This window comes from Sinohyriopsis cumingii, unplaced genomic scaffold (assembly GCF_028554795.1).
Source record: "Sinohyriopsis cumingii isolate HCF-2022 unplaced genomic scaffold, ASM2855479v2 utg000552l, whole genome shotgun sequence".
NCBI classification, from domain to species: Eukaryota; Metazoa; Mollusca; class Bivalvia; order Unionida; family Unionidae; genus Sinohyriopsis; species Sinohyriopsis cumingii.
Window position 1 is genome coordinate 38,751 of NW_028315908.1, and position 18,821 is coordinate 57,571.

General features: G+C 33.5%; 1 protein-coding gene across 1 annotated transcript; it reads right to left on the reverse strand.

Moving 5' to 3' along the window:
- Window positions 1-2,275: 2,275 nt before the first annotated feature.
- Window positions 2,276-18,568, reverse strand: LOC149773799 (uncharacterized). The gene is made up of 3 exons (XM_089945978.1): window positions 18,184-18,568; window positions 14,073-14,214; window positions 2,276-3,808 (listed from the first exon to the last, which is right to left on the reverse strand). The coding sequence occupies exon 3, from the start codon at window positions 3,806-3,808 to the stop codon at window positions 2,276-2,278; it is 1,533 nt and encodes a 510-aa protein (XP_089802104.1). The 5' UTR covers window positions 14,073-14,214; window positions 18,184-18,568.
- Between the last annotated feature and the right edge of the window lie 253 nt (window positions 18,569-18,821).

Genomic DNA, 18,821 nt, shown 5'->3' on the forward strand with positions numbered 1-18,821 from the left:
CACAGACAACAGCAGCACTGACAAAACTGAGGCCCGTCTGGAATGACAAGAACATCAAACTCAGTTCAGAGGTCAGACTGATGCACTAACTGGTGATCTCCATATTTCTCTATGCCTGCAAATCATTGACCATAACAGCTGATCCTCGGCATCACATACAAAGACCATGTCACCAATGAAGAAATACAGCAAAGGACATGACAAGCAATTGGGCCTTATGATGACCTCCTGATCACAGTGAAAAAAACGTAACTGCAGTGGTATGGGCATGTCTCACAATCATCAGGACTTGCTGAGACAATCCTGCAAGGCACTGTACAAGGAAGAAGAAAGAATGGCAGATAAAGAAAGAGATTATAAGGATAACATTCGAGAGTGGACAGGCTTGACATCGAGTGACTCACTGAGAAAGATGGAAAATTGAGGGGAATGGCGGAAGCTGGTTGTTTGGTCTTGTGCAGTGCCCCAACGGTCTACCAGACTACATGACTGATCATGATGATGATGATATTAATTGACTCAAATCACTCATGAAGTAAATATAAAGCCTGTCATTAATTAATCATTCAACATCAAAATGTGACAGTCATTTATCAGACAGTACGGCAGGTAGCAATAAAAAGTGACAGCATTGATTATGTGAAGAAAAAAATTAATAAATTTAAGTTGATTTCTTGGAATAACTGTTGTTTGCCAAAAAGGGAGTTAATGAATGATTTTGGTTGCAACATTTTTTTTGTGATTGTTTTGGAAAGTCTATATTTTTCATTAGACAAGGCTGAATCTCGAGTTTCAATCCATCAAACAACCATTTGAATTTGTAAGCTTTATAGCAGTATTGTTTGGCTTATACCCCAAATATTTAAATTTGACAATTATTTTTTAATGTGGCTGAAATAACCAGTAAACTCATCAATGAAATAGATGGTTCTAAGCTGGATAACTTGCAGGAACAACATTAAATTTAAAGTTAAGTCAGACAATGACATGTACCAGCCACTTAGTGTTTAGTCCAAGTAGAATGAGATCTGTAAATGATTAAGCAGGTGATTAATGTTGGAAAGACAATTAAAACAGCCAATCAAAGCTAAAAGGCATGTGGAAAATGACATAGTGATTATAAAAATGCTAATTTTGTAGTTCCAAAAGGCAGTCACATTAGAAGGGGCAGAGGGGCACATCGTCAGAGCAAACTTTCTTAGGGGTAAGATAGTGTAACCCCTCTATTTCTTATTATTATTTCTTATTATGAGGAATACAGATGTATATTTTGAAACCAGAAACTGTCTCAAACTTAGCAAAGGTTACAGTCAATGTGGAAGTTTGAGGGATGATCCACCTGTTAAGAAAGCCTGAATTCTCTATTATTATTTTTATGCCATTCTTCATTTCTAATTAACACAGCCACAATTTCTACACACAGCAAAAGTATTGTAGGGAATAAAGGATCTTCTGCCTTAACCTCTAACTCCAACAATGCAGTTAGATTGCCATATTGAATCTCCACATGCTTGTGCATCTGGGGAAATTATGTCCACCCATTTTCTAATACAAAGTCTAAAATTAAATGTTTTAAGACAAACTGTAAGAATTCCCAGCAAAGTATTGCACTATTTCATTATTGCATAATTTTTCTAATAACAAAATAACTTGTTTAATTTTCATGCTACATGTATAAAACAAATGGTTAAAAAAGTGTGTGTCTCCAAATATTTTGTATTCAATCAGGCCTGCTTAACATTACTGTCAACAGTAAGCTTGTTTATCTACGTAATTATATAGGCAAATGAACTAGACCAGTCTAAGATGTATGTTTAACACACTTTTTATTGAGTCTTAGAATATTTTCTATTATTTCTTGAGATGGCTCAGGTGGCCTAGTGGTTAAAGCTTCTGCCTCGTATGTATTAGTCGAGGGTTTGAACCCTGGCAGAGTCATACCAAGGACATAAAAATGGTCCAACAGCTGCCTTGCTAGGTTCTCAGCATTAAGAGGTTAGTGTTAGGACTGGTTGTCCTGGTGTCAGGATAATGTGACTGGGTGCTACATGTCTGTGGCATGATGCCCCAGTGCTAGACATCACTATAAACTGCCACACTGCAGACATTGTAGAAATATGACTGAATTTGTTTAAGAGCTACATTAAAAATCCAAATCACACACACACACACACACACACACACAATATTTCTTGTTTACTTCCATTTTGATTTTGCCAGAATTTGAACATTAAGATTACTGACTTGTGGCTAAAATGAACTGCAAGTCCAAGATTTAAAAATAGTACGTTAATATTAACTTTGATAACTTTGATTTACCTGAACTAATGGCAGGCAGAGCAATCTTTGAAAACTTCAATGTGTCGGCCTCCACAAGGACATTTATGATAGTCATGTACAAGTCCTTTGCACACTCCTCCTTTACTTTGTAATCTGACCATGTGGGTCCCACTGCATGTATGACCCCCTTATAAGGCATGTTACCAGCTGAGGATGTGAAGTTCTTTGTCACATCTAACTTCCTATGCGTGTTAATATAACTCTTACATTCCCTCTGCAGCTTACTCTGGTCACCACCTGCAGCCTTAGAAATGTGGCAGGCAACACCATCTGCATGATTTAGATGCCCATTGGCAGCATTAACAATAGCACTGATACCGTTGAGTGTGACTATTGAAGCGTGATATACAAAGACTTTAGTTTTACCACAAGGTGTACAAAAAAGCCATTTATCCTTCTCTGAACTTTCATCCTCAGAAATTGAACTAGTCTCTGATCGTTCTAATTGAAGTGTAATATTACGTTCTCCTGATGCATCTTCCTGCTGGCTTGAAATATTTGGGTTTGAGTCAGTCGTCTTTGCAATTGATGTTTTGGACTGATTTTGGTTAATATCCACTGCTGCTGTTAACTTAAACAGAGATGTGACATTGCCATTTTTTTCTTTTATTACTCCCATTTTACTGTCTTGACTAACTGTCTCTTTCGAACCAACAATACCAGGACCAGTTTGACTTGCATCATTGCTGTCTGATGTTGGAGATTTGCCTGAATCAGAATGACCTTTGGAACCAACAAGACCAGGATTAGTTAGACTTGCATCATTGCTGGCCAAATTTTGTGATTTGCCTAAATCAGACTGACCTTTACCTTTGGAACCAGTGAGACCAGGACCAGTTTGACTTGCATCATTGCTGGCCAAATTTTGTGATTTGCCTGAATCAGGCTGACTTTTACCTTTGGAACCAGCAAGACCAGGACCAGTTTCACTTGCATCATTGCTGTCTGACTTCTGTGACTTGTGTAAATCTGACTGACCTAAAGTGCCAGACGAAACAAGTCTTATGAGGTCCTCAAGTTTCTTTTTCACATCCTCAAAAACCTCAAAGTTGCAAGTTATGCACAATTTGTTCTGTTTTGGATCACGTTCAATATTTACTGATGCTGATTTCAAAAGTCTGAGCTTTTCAAGATCTTTTTTCTCTGATGATAATCTGAAGGCTAGTTCATCATAAAAAACCCATACAACATAACCATTTGAAATATGAACCGAAGGATTTTCTTTGGATGTATCATCAGAGTTATCCTCTATGTTCTTCTTTTTCTTTTCTGACCAAGATTTCAACAATTGTTGTACCAGTTCCAACAATACTGTCCCATTTGCCTTGATCCTGAATTTCTTTTTTGATTTATTGGCTTCAACCTTGAGTCTATATGTTTCTTTAACCAAGTTTACTGCCTCATCAAAAAGGTTTTGTTCTATCAAATCTTCACAGAATGATATGTCCAAATCAATACCAGAAGGCATCTGAAATGAAACAGTAGAATAAAAACCTGCATATCTTGAATTTGTTTGTATGAAAAGATAAAATATTACTAACAGCTCTTTATCAGATGAACACTAATTATGGTAGTCCCTCTATGATGTACCAGCAACTTTTAACTGACATTTCCAGCTAACCTCAAAACACACCAGCAAAGTGGAATGCAGAATTTGTGTTGTATATACATATACCAATTAATAAAAAACTCACAAATCAAATGAAATACTGGAGATCAACTTTGAAAAGCCAGAATATCTATCCCAAACATGAGTCACAAGGAATTATCTCCTGTGGTGATATTATTACAAATTTTATACCAATCAAATATATAAAATAAAACATTTATTAATTTTCAATTAAAAGAACAGAGAATAAAAAATATGGATATAACCATTGCAGTTCAATACATTTTACAAATTTTATAAGTCACTTACCCAGGGAAAGCCAACTGGAAACTTTAACTTGCCCTTGAGTGATTTGAGCTTTCCCCAAATATCACAATAAAATATCACAACTAAAGTAGAAAGATAAGACCATTGCTTCCTTTAAACTGCTGAGTGTTAAAACCATCACAGATATTCTTCAGCAATAACATGATTTTCATCATGTGATGTACATATTGGAAGTCAGCTTGGCATCATTTTTAGTGAGGACAAAGCAGACATCATTAGAAGTCTTTTGGTGACAGCCTGATGTAATAATTATCATCCATTCTTGGAGCAGATATAATAAGATATTTAAGACACCAGTTGTGGCAACCATATTAGATGTGTGACTGGTACCATTTTCATTTAGGACCAACTATATATCCTATAAAGAAATCTACTAGTGAAAACTGTTTTGATATATAGCAATTGATTTGGGAGGAGTTTAACAATATTTTCAAGAGCTCTACTAGGGTTGCCACATTGAGGGTCAGTCATTTTTTACTAGTGCCCAACCTAATACACTATAAGAACTCTTCTGACAAAAACCCCAAGTCAAAAAACTTTCCATCTTAGAGGAGTAGTAAAAAGAAAACTTTCAAGATGGTCACATACTGGTCATCAGATTAGCACCATCTTAATTATGGATAAATAAACTGTATGAGAAGTCTTTGGGTGAAAACCCAATGCTGATATGAGAATTTATTTATTGAAGTAGTGATGACAAAATTTCCAAGCTGGCCACTGTGGCAGACACATCAGACATCAGATCACACCATTTTTATTTACAACTAAATATACGTCATAAAAAGTCTTCTGGTGAAAATATCATATCAATATAACTTTCCATTCAGGAAAAGCAGTGATAACAAGACTTTTAAGAGGATCACTAAAGCAACTATACTTGACCTCACATCTGTACCATTTTCATTTAGGTTCATATTAACATCAAAAGACATCTTATTGGGAAAATCCAATGTAAATGGACTTTCCGTTCAATCAGAGAAGTACTTACAAGGTTTTCAGGATGACTGCTGTGCTGGCCATACTGGATGTCAGATCAGCACCATTTTATTTCATCTAGGAGCAACTAGACATCACAAGTCACCTTTTAGTGAAAACCTAATGATTCAGGAGAAGCAGTAATAGAAATATTTTCACAATAGCTGCTGTTTAGTAGCCATATTGGATGTCAGATCAGCACCATTTTCATTTAAGACTATATGGACATCATAAGAAGTCATTTGGTGAAAACCCATGTAAATATGACTTTCTGTTCAGGTGGAGTTATGATAACAAGATTTTTTACAAATGGCTGCTGCAGTGGCCATATCGGATGTCAGATCAGTGCCATCTTAATTTAGGACAAGCAGAACATCGTAACATCTCTGTGTCATGAACTATATTGACACTAGAGTCAGTTTCAGTGTTTCGTATAAGAACAAAACACTTTTGGTCATCTGTAACCTTATATAGTTGGTTATAGTTTTTGGCAAAAACAAATCCACGTGACATGGGGGGCTGGATTTTTAGTCTTGCCTGCAGCACATCATCTGCCTTTATGGCACTGAAATTTTGCTGTAGGAAAGAATTGCTGTACACTTAGTGCAATATGAAGGAAGCCTTGCTAATTAAAGTTTGATTGTCATTAACTGGAGTCTTGAACATGTGAGGGAATGACATGAACTAATTCAAACACAACAAAAACTTTTTTAGTAGCTTAAAACCATCACTTTGGACTTGTGCTGTCATGTGACCTATGTATCATTTCGTGGAGTCCCTTGGAGTATGCAAGGATCAATGAAATATTTTTCTGAACAAATCCTTGGTAAGTGACACTTCCATTATCCTGCCTTCTTGACCTGACATTAATAATGTACACATTATCAAATATGAGGAAGATGTTTTTTTTCAAATCATGAGGCAGAGATTCTATGTTAATTAATGAAGGTACTCAATTATTATCAAGATATTGATCGAACACCATCAATAATTCACTCTGAACTTCATATGTTTTAGTAGCATATTAAGATTAAGCTAATGAGACTTTTATTCATAAAAACAGGGACACAAATTTTGTTTCAAATTGCAAACCTTTTTCACTTCTATGCTACTTGGACACTGGGCAGAACATTTGAAAAATATGTCTTCAATCAACTGTACAATTATCTTACAGCCATCAACCTAATTGGTTGTCTTCAATCTGATTTTACCCCAAAAAACTGACTTCCTTACAACTGTATTTTTGCAAGGTAATTGGCAAAGACAAAATGACATTAGTATTTTATGATACTGATAACCTTAGTGAAAATGTAACTGACATTTCACTTTTATTTCAGAGAAATTGGTCAAAATATTAGTGAGATTTCAATGAAATTTGTGGCTAAATGAAAATATCACTAACTTATGGCAGAATTTTACTAAGATTTCACAGAAATTTTGGTGAGAATTTCACTTAACTTTTGATCAAAACTTTAATTGAAATTTCATTGAAATACCAGTGAAATTTGACTGAAATAGTGAGATTTCAAAGTTACAATATAGTATTTTACTGAAAATTCAGTAATTTTTCACTGACATTTCAAAAGGTTTCAAAAGAAATAATGGATACAAATTATGTAGCATTTTATTAACCAGTTTAATTTTCAATATAAATGAAATAAAATTATACAGCTGTTATATGACATCCATGAGGTATGAGAGTTGTACTCCAGACTCGACTTTTGAATGTACAAAACTGTGATGCTGTTGTGAACGCTTGAATGAGCCCTCAATCCAAAAGCAGCCATGACAAACATTTATTATCATATAATTACACTGATTTTACTCAGAATTCTAACACAACTAGAAGACTTTGCCAATATAAACAATAATAATGCTCACAACATTAAAAAAGGATTCTACTTGTATGGGTCATGAAAACAACCCTGCAATATAGATAGACATTGGCTATCTGGCAACAATATAATCACTTCCTCACCCATGATCTATACATTGTCCCTCCATAAATTCTCAGTTTGGAATTTAAATAACTTCCAAATCATCCTCGTCCAATTCCTTCTCATTTAACATGTTAGATCCTACAACAGTTCAAAAATAAAAGATGTCTCCTCTGATATTACACCCAAAAATATAAATATAAGGGAATGATTTTGATACTGTACCTGTGGAGACTGTATATGATCTAAGCACACAGCAAACCACAAAGACTGCTCACATGTGCTCAAAAAATCAGCCTAAATTAGTCTAAAATACACTATCTTTATCAGTTATTAAAATAGGATAAGAAAATTTGCCAGAATAGACAACAACAGCTTCTGAAAGTGCAATGAATGAATTACAAAATATATAAACTGTAAAATAAAGTTATCACTGTTCTTTTACAATTTTCCTCTGAAAAAAGTCCAGGAAGTGAAAATGTCCAAGCAGAGCTAGCATATTTTGACAGGTGCACATCTAAAGTAATGCCAAGCTGTATAACCTATACTATATCCATTTATCAGACACCAAAATAAAAGGAATCGAAAGATTTTTTAACAATGCATAAGATATACAAGGTCTTTTTTTAAATAGCCAGTATAGCTAATGAGGAAAATCAGGGAAAATTTTTTTCTTGAAAAATATAACCCTGTAAAAATATAAAACTGTATAGTGACACCTTGAAACAAATATGAAAATTTGTGCAATTACTTTTCTTACTTTCATGTCATCATGTATGATGTTCTCAACAAAACAGTATGTTAATATTGATGTCATGCACGAAAGTAAGCTAATTATGCTTATTTTGCTCTTGGTTACACAGTATGCCTTGTGGCAGTATTGTGTGCAATGACCTTAGTTGTTGTTGTTGTTCTAGGGTTTAACACCATTTTTCAGCATGAGATAGGCTATATATGGTGGCCAGTATAACTGGTGGAGGAAGAACCCTGGAAAACCCAGGGAAGAACCACTGACCCACTTCAATATAAAAGTTTCATTAGGTAAAAGAAATTTATAGTAAAACATATTTCCTTTCATTCATTTATAATGAAAAATTAAGAAATAAATGATAAAGCAAATTTCTTACTTTCATAATCTAGTATTTGAAGAATAAGCAAACATTTTAACCTTTGATCTTTGACCTCCATGAACCTCATCTGTTCGATCCCTTTTAAAAGTGTAAAATAATTAGTGACATCTCAGAAATAATTGTGGGAAGTTTCATGTTCGTGTCTTTCAGAGTAGCACTTGCTGCTATGTTGTGAAAATGTAACGTGCATTTTTAAATAGCTACCGTATATTCTCGCATATAAGCCGAATAAGTTAGGGGAAAAAAAAGGCCTGGAAGAAGGGGGGGGTCGGCTTATCCGCGGGCCAATGTCTAAACTTGACAGTTTTTATGTCTTTTTATTGACTACTGTAATGGCTGTAAATTTTGGGGCACAAAACTATTTTTTTTCCATGCCCTAAGACATAAGCTTTAAAAAAAAAAAATACGTTTCAGGCGACCTGGCAATTATTAAACTGTTATAAAGTACTATGATTGATTTTGTTATTATTTTGCATGTGCTTATTTTATGATTTCTCCAACACAATATTAAATAAAGATAAATACAGACTTCATAATTCGCTGACCGGTTGAGTTTACCCTGAGGAGACTAGGCTGAATTATAATGTACAGTACTTACAGTGCAAAACGTACATAGCGTCACTTAAATCCTTATTTATTCCCAAACATATTGATGCAGACTTTGCTTTATTCATTGTTTTGACTCATTAATATTTTCAGAAAGTTTAACAAATTCTCAGTGAACTTTCACCAGAAAGTGGTGAAACACCATACTTTTTGTGAAATTAGGACATTTCAGTGAATTTAACCTAAATTTCAGCCAAATTTTCGCTAGGGAATGCCTTCAACAAAGTCAAGCACAAAGGCTTAATTCACAAAATTAGAAATACTGAAATTATTGATAGACTGATGGAATGGTTCAAAAATTATCTCTCAAACAGGAAACGATAAGCTGTATCAGACAGTTGTACATCACACCTGCAACATGTCAGGACTGGTATGCCCTATGGATCTGTATTTGGACCACAGTTATTTTTAATTTACATTAATGAACTGCCACCAATATTCAGTCCACTATATATAAACCTGTTTGCTGATACCAATGTTGTCAATTAATGTTGAAGATCCAACTACTGCTGCTGGTCTTTTAAAATCAATTTGCGGGCTAATCAATGCTTAGTTGATTTTAATCAAAACAAAACCAAATCAATCTGTTTTAATGTTAGCAATATTATGCATTCATTAATCACATCAGTCACATTATAAAAGTAACTTTTATTGTTAATAATGAGAAAGCTCGAAACAAGCTTATACTTGTTGCTCAGTTCTCTATATATCTTGTTATATTTTATGTACTTTTGTAAATAAATACTGTTTAAATCAATCAGATGCAAGATTGCCATATTATTATGCATTGATCTCGCTCAGCATTTACTGTGCCACTGTGCCTGGCATGATACTATTCAGCCTCAACTTGTATGGAGGTTTTTGCCTCACGTATTATTTTTTTCAGGCATAAATCATGGAATCACTGACCTTTGGATATAGCAAAATTATAAATCCTCTATCAAAAGCATGACAGGAAAGTTTAATTGATCTGAAGAGGTGGGGGAAGGTGGGGGTAGCTCCATGCAGATATGCACCCCTAACTAGTCACTGTATATTACTGGTCAGACAGCGATGATATCAAAAAAGATGTTAGTTTCCTTAATATCATTGGAACTGTATATAACAAGACCCTCTTCATTTTCCAGATCACCAAGATCCAAAGATATTATGCCTTCTGTCTGTACACCCAGTGACAATTTGTTTTTCTCACTAATTACTGTGATGCTACAAAATTTCTGGCATCCTTTGGTACCCCCTTTATTCTCCTGGATGAGCTTTGTGGTGTCACTTTCAATCACCTTCTGGTACAATCTGAACCTTTTTTGGCAGTTGTCTGACTCTAGCTTAATGTTGTATGTCTTCCAGCATCATAACCTATGCAGACAAATTCCATGATCAGCATCCAGTTTCATTTCTCCTTTGCCTTATGGATATTTTTTGTTGATGCTGCTGTTTGTTCTAATTGTTTAATAATGCTTTGTCCTTAATTTGACTAAATAGAACTTTGCATTAATTTTACAGTACAGACTGTTTTATGTTTCAGACACTGATTCTCTGACTAAGCGAGAATTACTGTCTCATCCCCCCCCCCCCAAGTTTGGTGCTTTTATTTTGAAAGTTAATAAGTCCACTAAACTCACACTACTAGCTGATCTCTAACTCAGGTCACATAGCAATGCAAACCAATATTGGCCAAGTCTCCACAACATATTTCTGAGGAAATTACTGTCTCGTATTTTTTCCTGGTTCTCTGTATTTATCTCAGTCTTATAAACATCTTGATTAGTCTCATGCAAGATGCAAAGTCCATTTTTCAGTGTCATTTTCTTTAGAACTTCTACAATTCTGTGTTGGACATTTGATTGTTTTTTCTACCAATGGTAAAACATGTATTAATGCAGATACCTCATTACAAATTAACCAAAGCTATTTCATTATCAGGACTGCAATATGATACCTATAAAACATATTCATTTATAAGAATGCAAAATATTTTATTAAACAGGGCTCAAAACTCCTATTCATCTAATCATATGTATGAGTGGTGGCTGAAGATGTCACTTTTTCTAGATGCCTGTTCAATTGGACAAGTTGAATTTTAAGCAGATTCAGTATTATTTATTGTGTAGTATGAGTAGAATTAATGCATGACATTGTAAAAGTACCATGTTCCTTGCTCTGCAAATATCCATGCAACTGAACATTTGATAAACTCTAATTATACAGATATTAAAATAATACCTGACAATTGAGACCAGCTTATGTTTAGAGAGTAAAGCAAATATGTCCACTATATACAAAACCCAAACAAGGATTTGACTGACAAATATCAAACTTTGAATTGCAGGTAAATACTTTTACTTCAATGTCATATCTTTCCTCTTGACTGACAGGTGTATGGTATATTCCTAAATAATAACTGAGTTTAGATGTGATAGGTGTTTTATATTCTAAATAATTACTGAGTTTACCTAGATGTGACAGGTGTTTGGTATTCTAAATAATGACTCAGTTTAAATGTGTAAGGTGTTTGGCATTCTAAATAATGACTGAGATTAGATGTGACAGGTGTTTGGTATCCAAACAAATGATAGATGTGACAAGTGTTCGGTATCCTAAATAATGAGTTCAGATGTTACAAGTGTCTGGTAGGCTAAATAATGTCAGAGTTTAGAGATGATCACCTGTAGCCACAAGAGTTGTAGGTTTCAATTCCTGAACAGAGATACATTTACTTAAACCTTACTCTCTGCTTCGCTGTGTAAGTAGAGTAACTGTTGCAGCTCACAAAGACAGCTTGGCTTCAGTTGCAGGAGTATTAGCAGCATTAAAAGAATCTATCCAATAACATAAACACAATTCTAAATAACTCATGGAAAGTAATGTCACAAATGACATACTGGTAGTTTTAGTATACAACACAGGTTTCAGTTCAAGACTTAGTTTAGTTACTTCTAAATGTTCAAGTAATTAAATTTCAATTTAAGCATCTAATTATGTGTGCATTGTAAAGGATGTGTGGATGAAAGGCAAGAGTTAGAACAAAATTAAAGCATTGAAGTTTTAAATGTTAAAATTTTATATTAGATAATCAATAATGTTGTGTCATTGTCATATCCTTTTGTTGGATGAAAAACAATAACTTATCTTGCCAAAATTCATCCCCTTTGTGAGCTTTATGTAACTAAATGTGCCCATGTATGTACAATGTATGTATGAATGAACATATGCATATAAGGTATCCTGACTCAAGAGTGTCAATTAAAAATTATGTTCCAAAACTGTAAACTTGAAACAAACTTGTAAAACTTTTATAAAACTAACAAACCCTTCCAGATAAACATGATGTCCTACAAGATAAAAGGGGTAAATAATTACTACAATTCTTTAAAAGATATATAAAATAATTAATAAAGGTACAAAATGCAAGACTATAAACCATCTAGGATTGCAGTGTGGGCATAACTTTCACCCTCTTGAAGAAGAAAAACCCTGAACTATTAGGTTACAGCAACTATGCAGTTCTTCTGTGCTATATACCTACATTTTGTGATGCATTCCAAGTGACATTTGGTGGCACTAGGTAATAGATAGAGAAATGAGAACTATTCGTAATGGATGCAATTGTTCTCTCACTAGGGTTTGTTCATTAGGGTTCTAAAGAGAAATTTGTGAGAAGAAGATGGGCATTCAGGGGCCATGACCCCCTCTAAAAGATAACATGGAACTCTTGAAATCCAATGAAAGACACATCATACAAGCAACATCCTATGCCAAGAATTGAAGTTAATAGACCAATTCTATAACTCTGTCCAAAACAAAGCCACTGAGACAAAGCCAATAAAAGGCACATTTAGGTTGATGAAACGATGCTCATATCAATTTGCACCAGAATATGTTGGGTGTTTCTAGAGCTATGCTGGTTACAAACAACATCTCATGTGAAAATATGAAGTTGAATTAACAAGGGCTATAACTCTATCCAAAACAATGTTGATGAGACAAAATGCATAAAAGGCACATCCTGGTGGATAGAAAATGTTTATACCAAATTCCATTGGAATATAGTGAATGATTCTATAGTTACAATGACTCCTAGCAATATTCCTAGTTTCCATTTGGAGGCAAGAACTTTCTTGACATGAACAGAGCTTTTGTCCAAAACTGATCTGGAAAGACTAAATCAATAATAAGCAAATTAAGCCCATATAAACATTTTCATAAAATTTTAACTTAATTGAAAAGGCACATAACTATTGAAATGGAGTTGATGTGACAAACACATAAAAAGCAGTGATTCTATGAGACAATGTACTGCATACACTATACATCTGTATTAACTGTTAGATGTAAGAACCAACTGACTAAAGCCCTGTCCAGATTTTTTTTTATACATATGGATTAAAATTGCTTTATTTCTTTGTGTAAGAAAGAAAATGTAAATAAATGTATAATCCATACTGTCCTGTAAAAAGTCTACTGCTGTAAGACATCTAATTGCCAAAATCATTGTTGTTGAAAGGTATGGTATCAACAAAACTTAGAGCAATAGTAAAGGCTACATAATGAAGTACAAAATACTTCACATAAATACTATACGCAGTGTGCTAGTTTAATATTCATATGAATCCATATTGTTACTGTGATGTCATCAATGGCATTCAGCCAATCAAAACCACTCTCTGGATGATTCATGGAGGTGCCTGACAGTTTTTATCCATTTAGAACTTTGACTCTGCATGATAGTGAACAAAATCTTCCTTAGCCTTCATATTCCAAAACTAAATATTTCTTTGGTAATAACATGATGAAATTATTCCCAAGATTTTTCAGTATTAAATTTGAGAATTTTTATAATAACAGAATTTGTGAATTTTATGGTAATCTGAGCAGAAAGGCACAAGTATATCAAGTGTCTCCACTTAACAAAAATCAGAGACAGACCCTGGTGTTGTCTGAATGTTAAAATGATGAAATGTATGTTCTTCATCATTTTCCTGAATGCTAACAGTTAAAATTATTACAATTCACTAGAATAAAGACTTAAAGTAGTACCAGTACAACATCTCCTTCTGTTTTCTTTTTCTATGTTTTAAGTAAAGCCTAAGTAAAGGTTACAACTGCATTAGGATTATTTGGCATACTTACAAGAACAAAAATATTTACCTTCTTGCTCCCAAGTAGGTCAGATGTTTAAGATCTGTAGTAGTAGCCTCCCTTTATCAAAGATGGCCCACTGTTTATTTGTAGAAGAGCTCTTGCTTCTTGGTAAGTCTGTGCTCATGTAGCAAGGAGTCTACTACAATTTCTAAAAAATATTAAACACATGCAGATCTGGGCTCTAAAAAGAGTGCAAGAAAGTTTGGAAAGTCACTAAAATGCATTTTTATTCAAGTTATCAGTCTGTGACTCAAGGAGCTTTACAGTGGATATTTGGTTATCTTTTTGTATATTTATAATTGGTGTGCATCTGGGACATACCATTTAACAGCTTTTGAGGTTTTAGGACATAACAATTAATTATTTTCAAACTTAAGGCATATTCGTGCATTAGGAAAGGCTTTCTTCATGCCTTATTAGGTCAGATTTATACCTTGTGAGTCTAACAAAAATCTTATTGCAAAGGTATTTCACTAGGAATGGTAGGTGTTTTATCACACATATACACCAGTCACACGTGACTGTGAAAATGTCCTTTTCACATTACTCCTAACAAGATCAAGAAAACTTTGAAAAACAAAAGATGACAATCAAAAGATTCAGGTCTTCAAAATTAATATTAAATGGAACACACACAGTAGATAAGTCATATTGTTCAGTTATTTATTAGATTACTAAAGCATTACCATAAGAGGTTATATCTATATACATTTAAAATGAACAAAAGACCAACACAGATTATCATTATTACCACTCTAAATGACTAAATGATATTATAAATGGAAGCTAAATAAATATGTTACAAATATTTAGTCTAATGAAAATCTGGGATTTGACACAGCATTTGTTGACAGAAATATGATTTTACCATATACAGTTAATGCTATTATACGTCCTGCCAAACAGCCATAATGCTTAATGTGCCCATACATCCAACTGTATGGCTCTAAGTTTGTAAATACATTGTTCTAACATCATTAAGTAATAAGATAACTTTTTATCATAACTGATAAACAACATTACTTCCTGATATTATTATACAGCTGCCAAACACAACTATATTGCCTGGGTGTGGTCTAAAGCACTTGCCTTTACGAATCAATGTCATGTCACCACTGTCCATGTGGGTTCAAGTGTCGGACTTGGCCAATATGGGTATGTGAGAAAGCTAACCAGTAGTCTTCGTGGGTCAGTGGTTCTTACTGGGGTTTTCCCAGGCTCTTCCTCCACCAATTATTCTGGCCGCCATGTATAGCCTATCATGTGCTGAAAAATGGAGTTAAAGTACCTAAGACAAAAACAACACCAGAAACTGTGTTGTGTTTTTGATGATTGAGCTAAATATTTAGATAAAGGTGACCAAGTAGAGATTTTTTTTATTAGACTTTCTAAACGTTTTTTACACTGCCCCCATGTATTGTTAAAGAGTAACCAATTTCATTATGGAATTGCAGGGAAAACTCTAGACTGGAAATGCTATTTTTTTTTTCCAAGAAAAATGTGTGGTGGTAAATTGATACAAATCTGGTTGGTCCAAAATTACTTTCTACAGAGTCTCTTAAGGCACAGTACTGGAACCAGTACTTTTCTTCATGCACATCAATGGCATCATTATTGAATTGATTCCTAAATTTGCCTCTTTGCAGACGACTGTGTGTGCTACAGATCAACCACAACCCAAAAGGATACCAAAATATTGCAATTTGCGACATTAACAGACAGTAGACATGAAAATGGGACATTCATTCCTACATAATAAAATACAACATAATCCAAATAACAAGAAAGAAATTCCATAAAATCAGAATGTCATATTCATTAGAAGGTAGTACATTAGAAAACATCAATTGAATATAACATTTTGGTTACACAAATCAACCAATCCATTCAAATCTACACCAAAAATATACCTTTGATATGTGTAATATATAAAGTATACGTTCTTTAGGTATCATATAGTAAATAAACATGTTAAAAATCAATAAACAGTAAGAGATTGTCGGTTCTTTAAATATCATATTTTAGTTTCTGGCAAATTTCCAGTCATAATTTTGCAAGACTTAGATATCGGCTATTATCTTCAGAGTTTATGTTTTCCTTAATCAAATAATTTTAATTGTTTACAATACAGAAATGTGAGTTAATATCTTTCAGAAACATTTTTAAACCTTTCATAAATCAGGTCACTATGGCCAATGTTTAACACTATCAAACAGTAATGAATCTGTTTGAATATCAACTGACGTATTTATTTTTCATGCCAATCTTTTTGGGGGTTTTTTTGGATTATAATATTTAAATATTATAAGTAAATACTGTGTAAAGAGTTATTCATGGGTAACATTATATTAAAATGTACTTTACTGTTATCAATTAATTTTTATCTTTTGAGTAAAATCTAACAAATTAGCAAATATTATTCAACATAATTTTTTTATTCAAATCACATATTAAATCCATTTTGTATTCAATTAATTAAGTGAGTACTGACCAAACAAAATATTATGCAGTGACAATATGACTAAGTATAGAGGCACCACTCGTTTAGTGTTAGTAATTTGAAGGAACAATAAGTCATTAAATCTTTGAAAAAAAAACAACAGTTATCTTTTCAAATCCAGATAGAGACATCATATTATGATCTTTGTTATGACAATATTATTGTCATACTCACAAATGCCATGATAAAATTTATTATCAATGGTTCATTGATTACCTAGTAATCCTAGATCCACTGAGATGGTTAGAGACATTGGTAATCAACTGGTACTCATCAATGTATGGAGAAAATTCATAGATGTTAAACATGACCAATCATTTCTTATGTCTTAAATGTATGTAATATTGTGAACTTTGTGTGGGTGTGGGTGTGTGTGTGTGTGTGCTGAAAACAAAGCATTTAGTGTTTTAGACAACAAATCAAGCAGTTTTACTATTCCATCCAATGATTCAAACCAAAATACAATGATGATATACAAACATATTTTGTGAAAGTATATACCAAAGAAAGAATACACAGTAAGAATTCATGTACACTGGGAGTACCACCTAAATCTGTTGCATGCTCAAAATACAGAAACAAGCACAGATTAGAACTGAATTTTGATTATGATCTCAAGTCACACCACCACATGGTACCTGCTGTAAACAACATATATACATGTTGGGTAATGTCACAGGGCAATTTTGTGTATTTGGTTAATCAAGGTTAACAAAAATCTGAACTGCAAATTTTTTAATCAACGGTTCTGATATTTTTGTCAAATACACTATACACAAAGAAAATACACTGTGTACATAATGCAATGTATGTGTATTTGGAGTACACCTGTGCACACACAAATACATGTACACACAAATACATGTACAAATAAATATACCTTTAATAACTGTGATACACATAATAAACAAGGTACTTGTTATTTTAGTGTCAAACAATGGCAAAAAATATTGAAAACTGTGATGTCAATATAAACAATTATAAAAATGAAAAAAGACCTTAAACAATATTTTATATAAATTAATTGTATATATAAATGTTTTTAAAAAAAAACAACCAGACTACTGTATGTGTTATGCTATGTATAGAAACTCTTAACCATTTACTGCAAGTTATCTACTTTTCTGATATATTCATGTTACTATTATGATACCAGTGTTTCCCTTTACCCTCATTTATGCTTCCAAGGCCCCCGCAATTTTAATTTCACCCCCAATTTTGATACCAACATTTGTTTTTTACTCAGCGGACATTTTTGATGACGTCAACCCATCGGTGTGACCCAATACAAACCCAATCGAATGTCATGCACTGTGATGTCGCCAAGAAAGCAACACATGTTGAAAACAAATTCGTACTATCATGTTATTTTCTATGATAGACCCGACGTTCTCTTTTCTTGGCCCAGTTCAGCACATGGCCATTATTGTAAAAACCGAAAGTTATTCAATAATTTTTGTCTATGATTTTTGAACGGCATTTAAGGTGCTGAGCAACGAACAATCAGAATTCAATAGCCTTTGGTTAAACTATTTTATTATGACATTTTAGAACAACAATTACAGTAATATTTAATTTCATTTCAGTAAATGTACATACATAATCACACTGACATACCTTTAATCTGACTCAGTATCAATCACATGCAGTATGGCTCTTTTGCAAGGCACAATATTATGAAGACACCTTGATGCCAGAACTATCCTACCCACCATGGAAAGTATTATCCCTTGTGATTTTGTTATATACATAGGATATCCCTATAAATGCATACAGAACAGCATCGGATCCCTGTCGTCCAGGAACAAAATTGTGTAAACCAGGAACTTATTTACGACAAATTCCTTCCCAAGCCTCGATGTGAAATTGATGTACGTCTATTTTTTCAATGTTAGCTATATATATAAATGTTAATGCCATAATTATTTTCCCACCAACTACAGAGCTTGACACGAGTTTCTAATCAAACAAAATCCATATACATCCGCTTTAAAAACGAAAGTTGATGCCTTGTTGCTGTTCAGTACACGGTCCAACATAGGTGCTTACAATACCGAAACGAAACGAAAAACCGGAAAATTCTGGAACCACCAAAATGTATATGCCATAAGTTGATATTTTAATATTAATTATATGCGAGAGCAACGCGTACTTTGTTTACTGACGAAAAGTGATATAATAACAAATTTTACATGCAGGAGTTCGACAGCAAACTAATTACAAAATATACATTATCGGAGGAGACCTGAATCTCA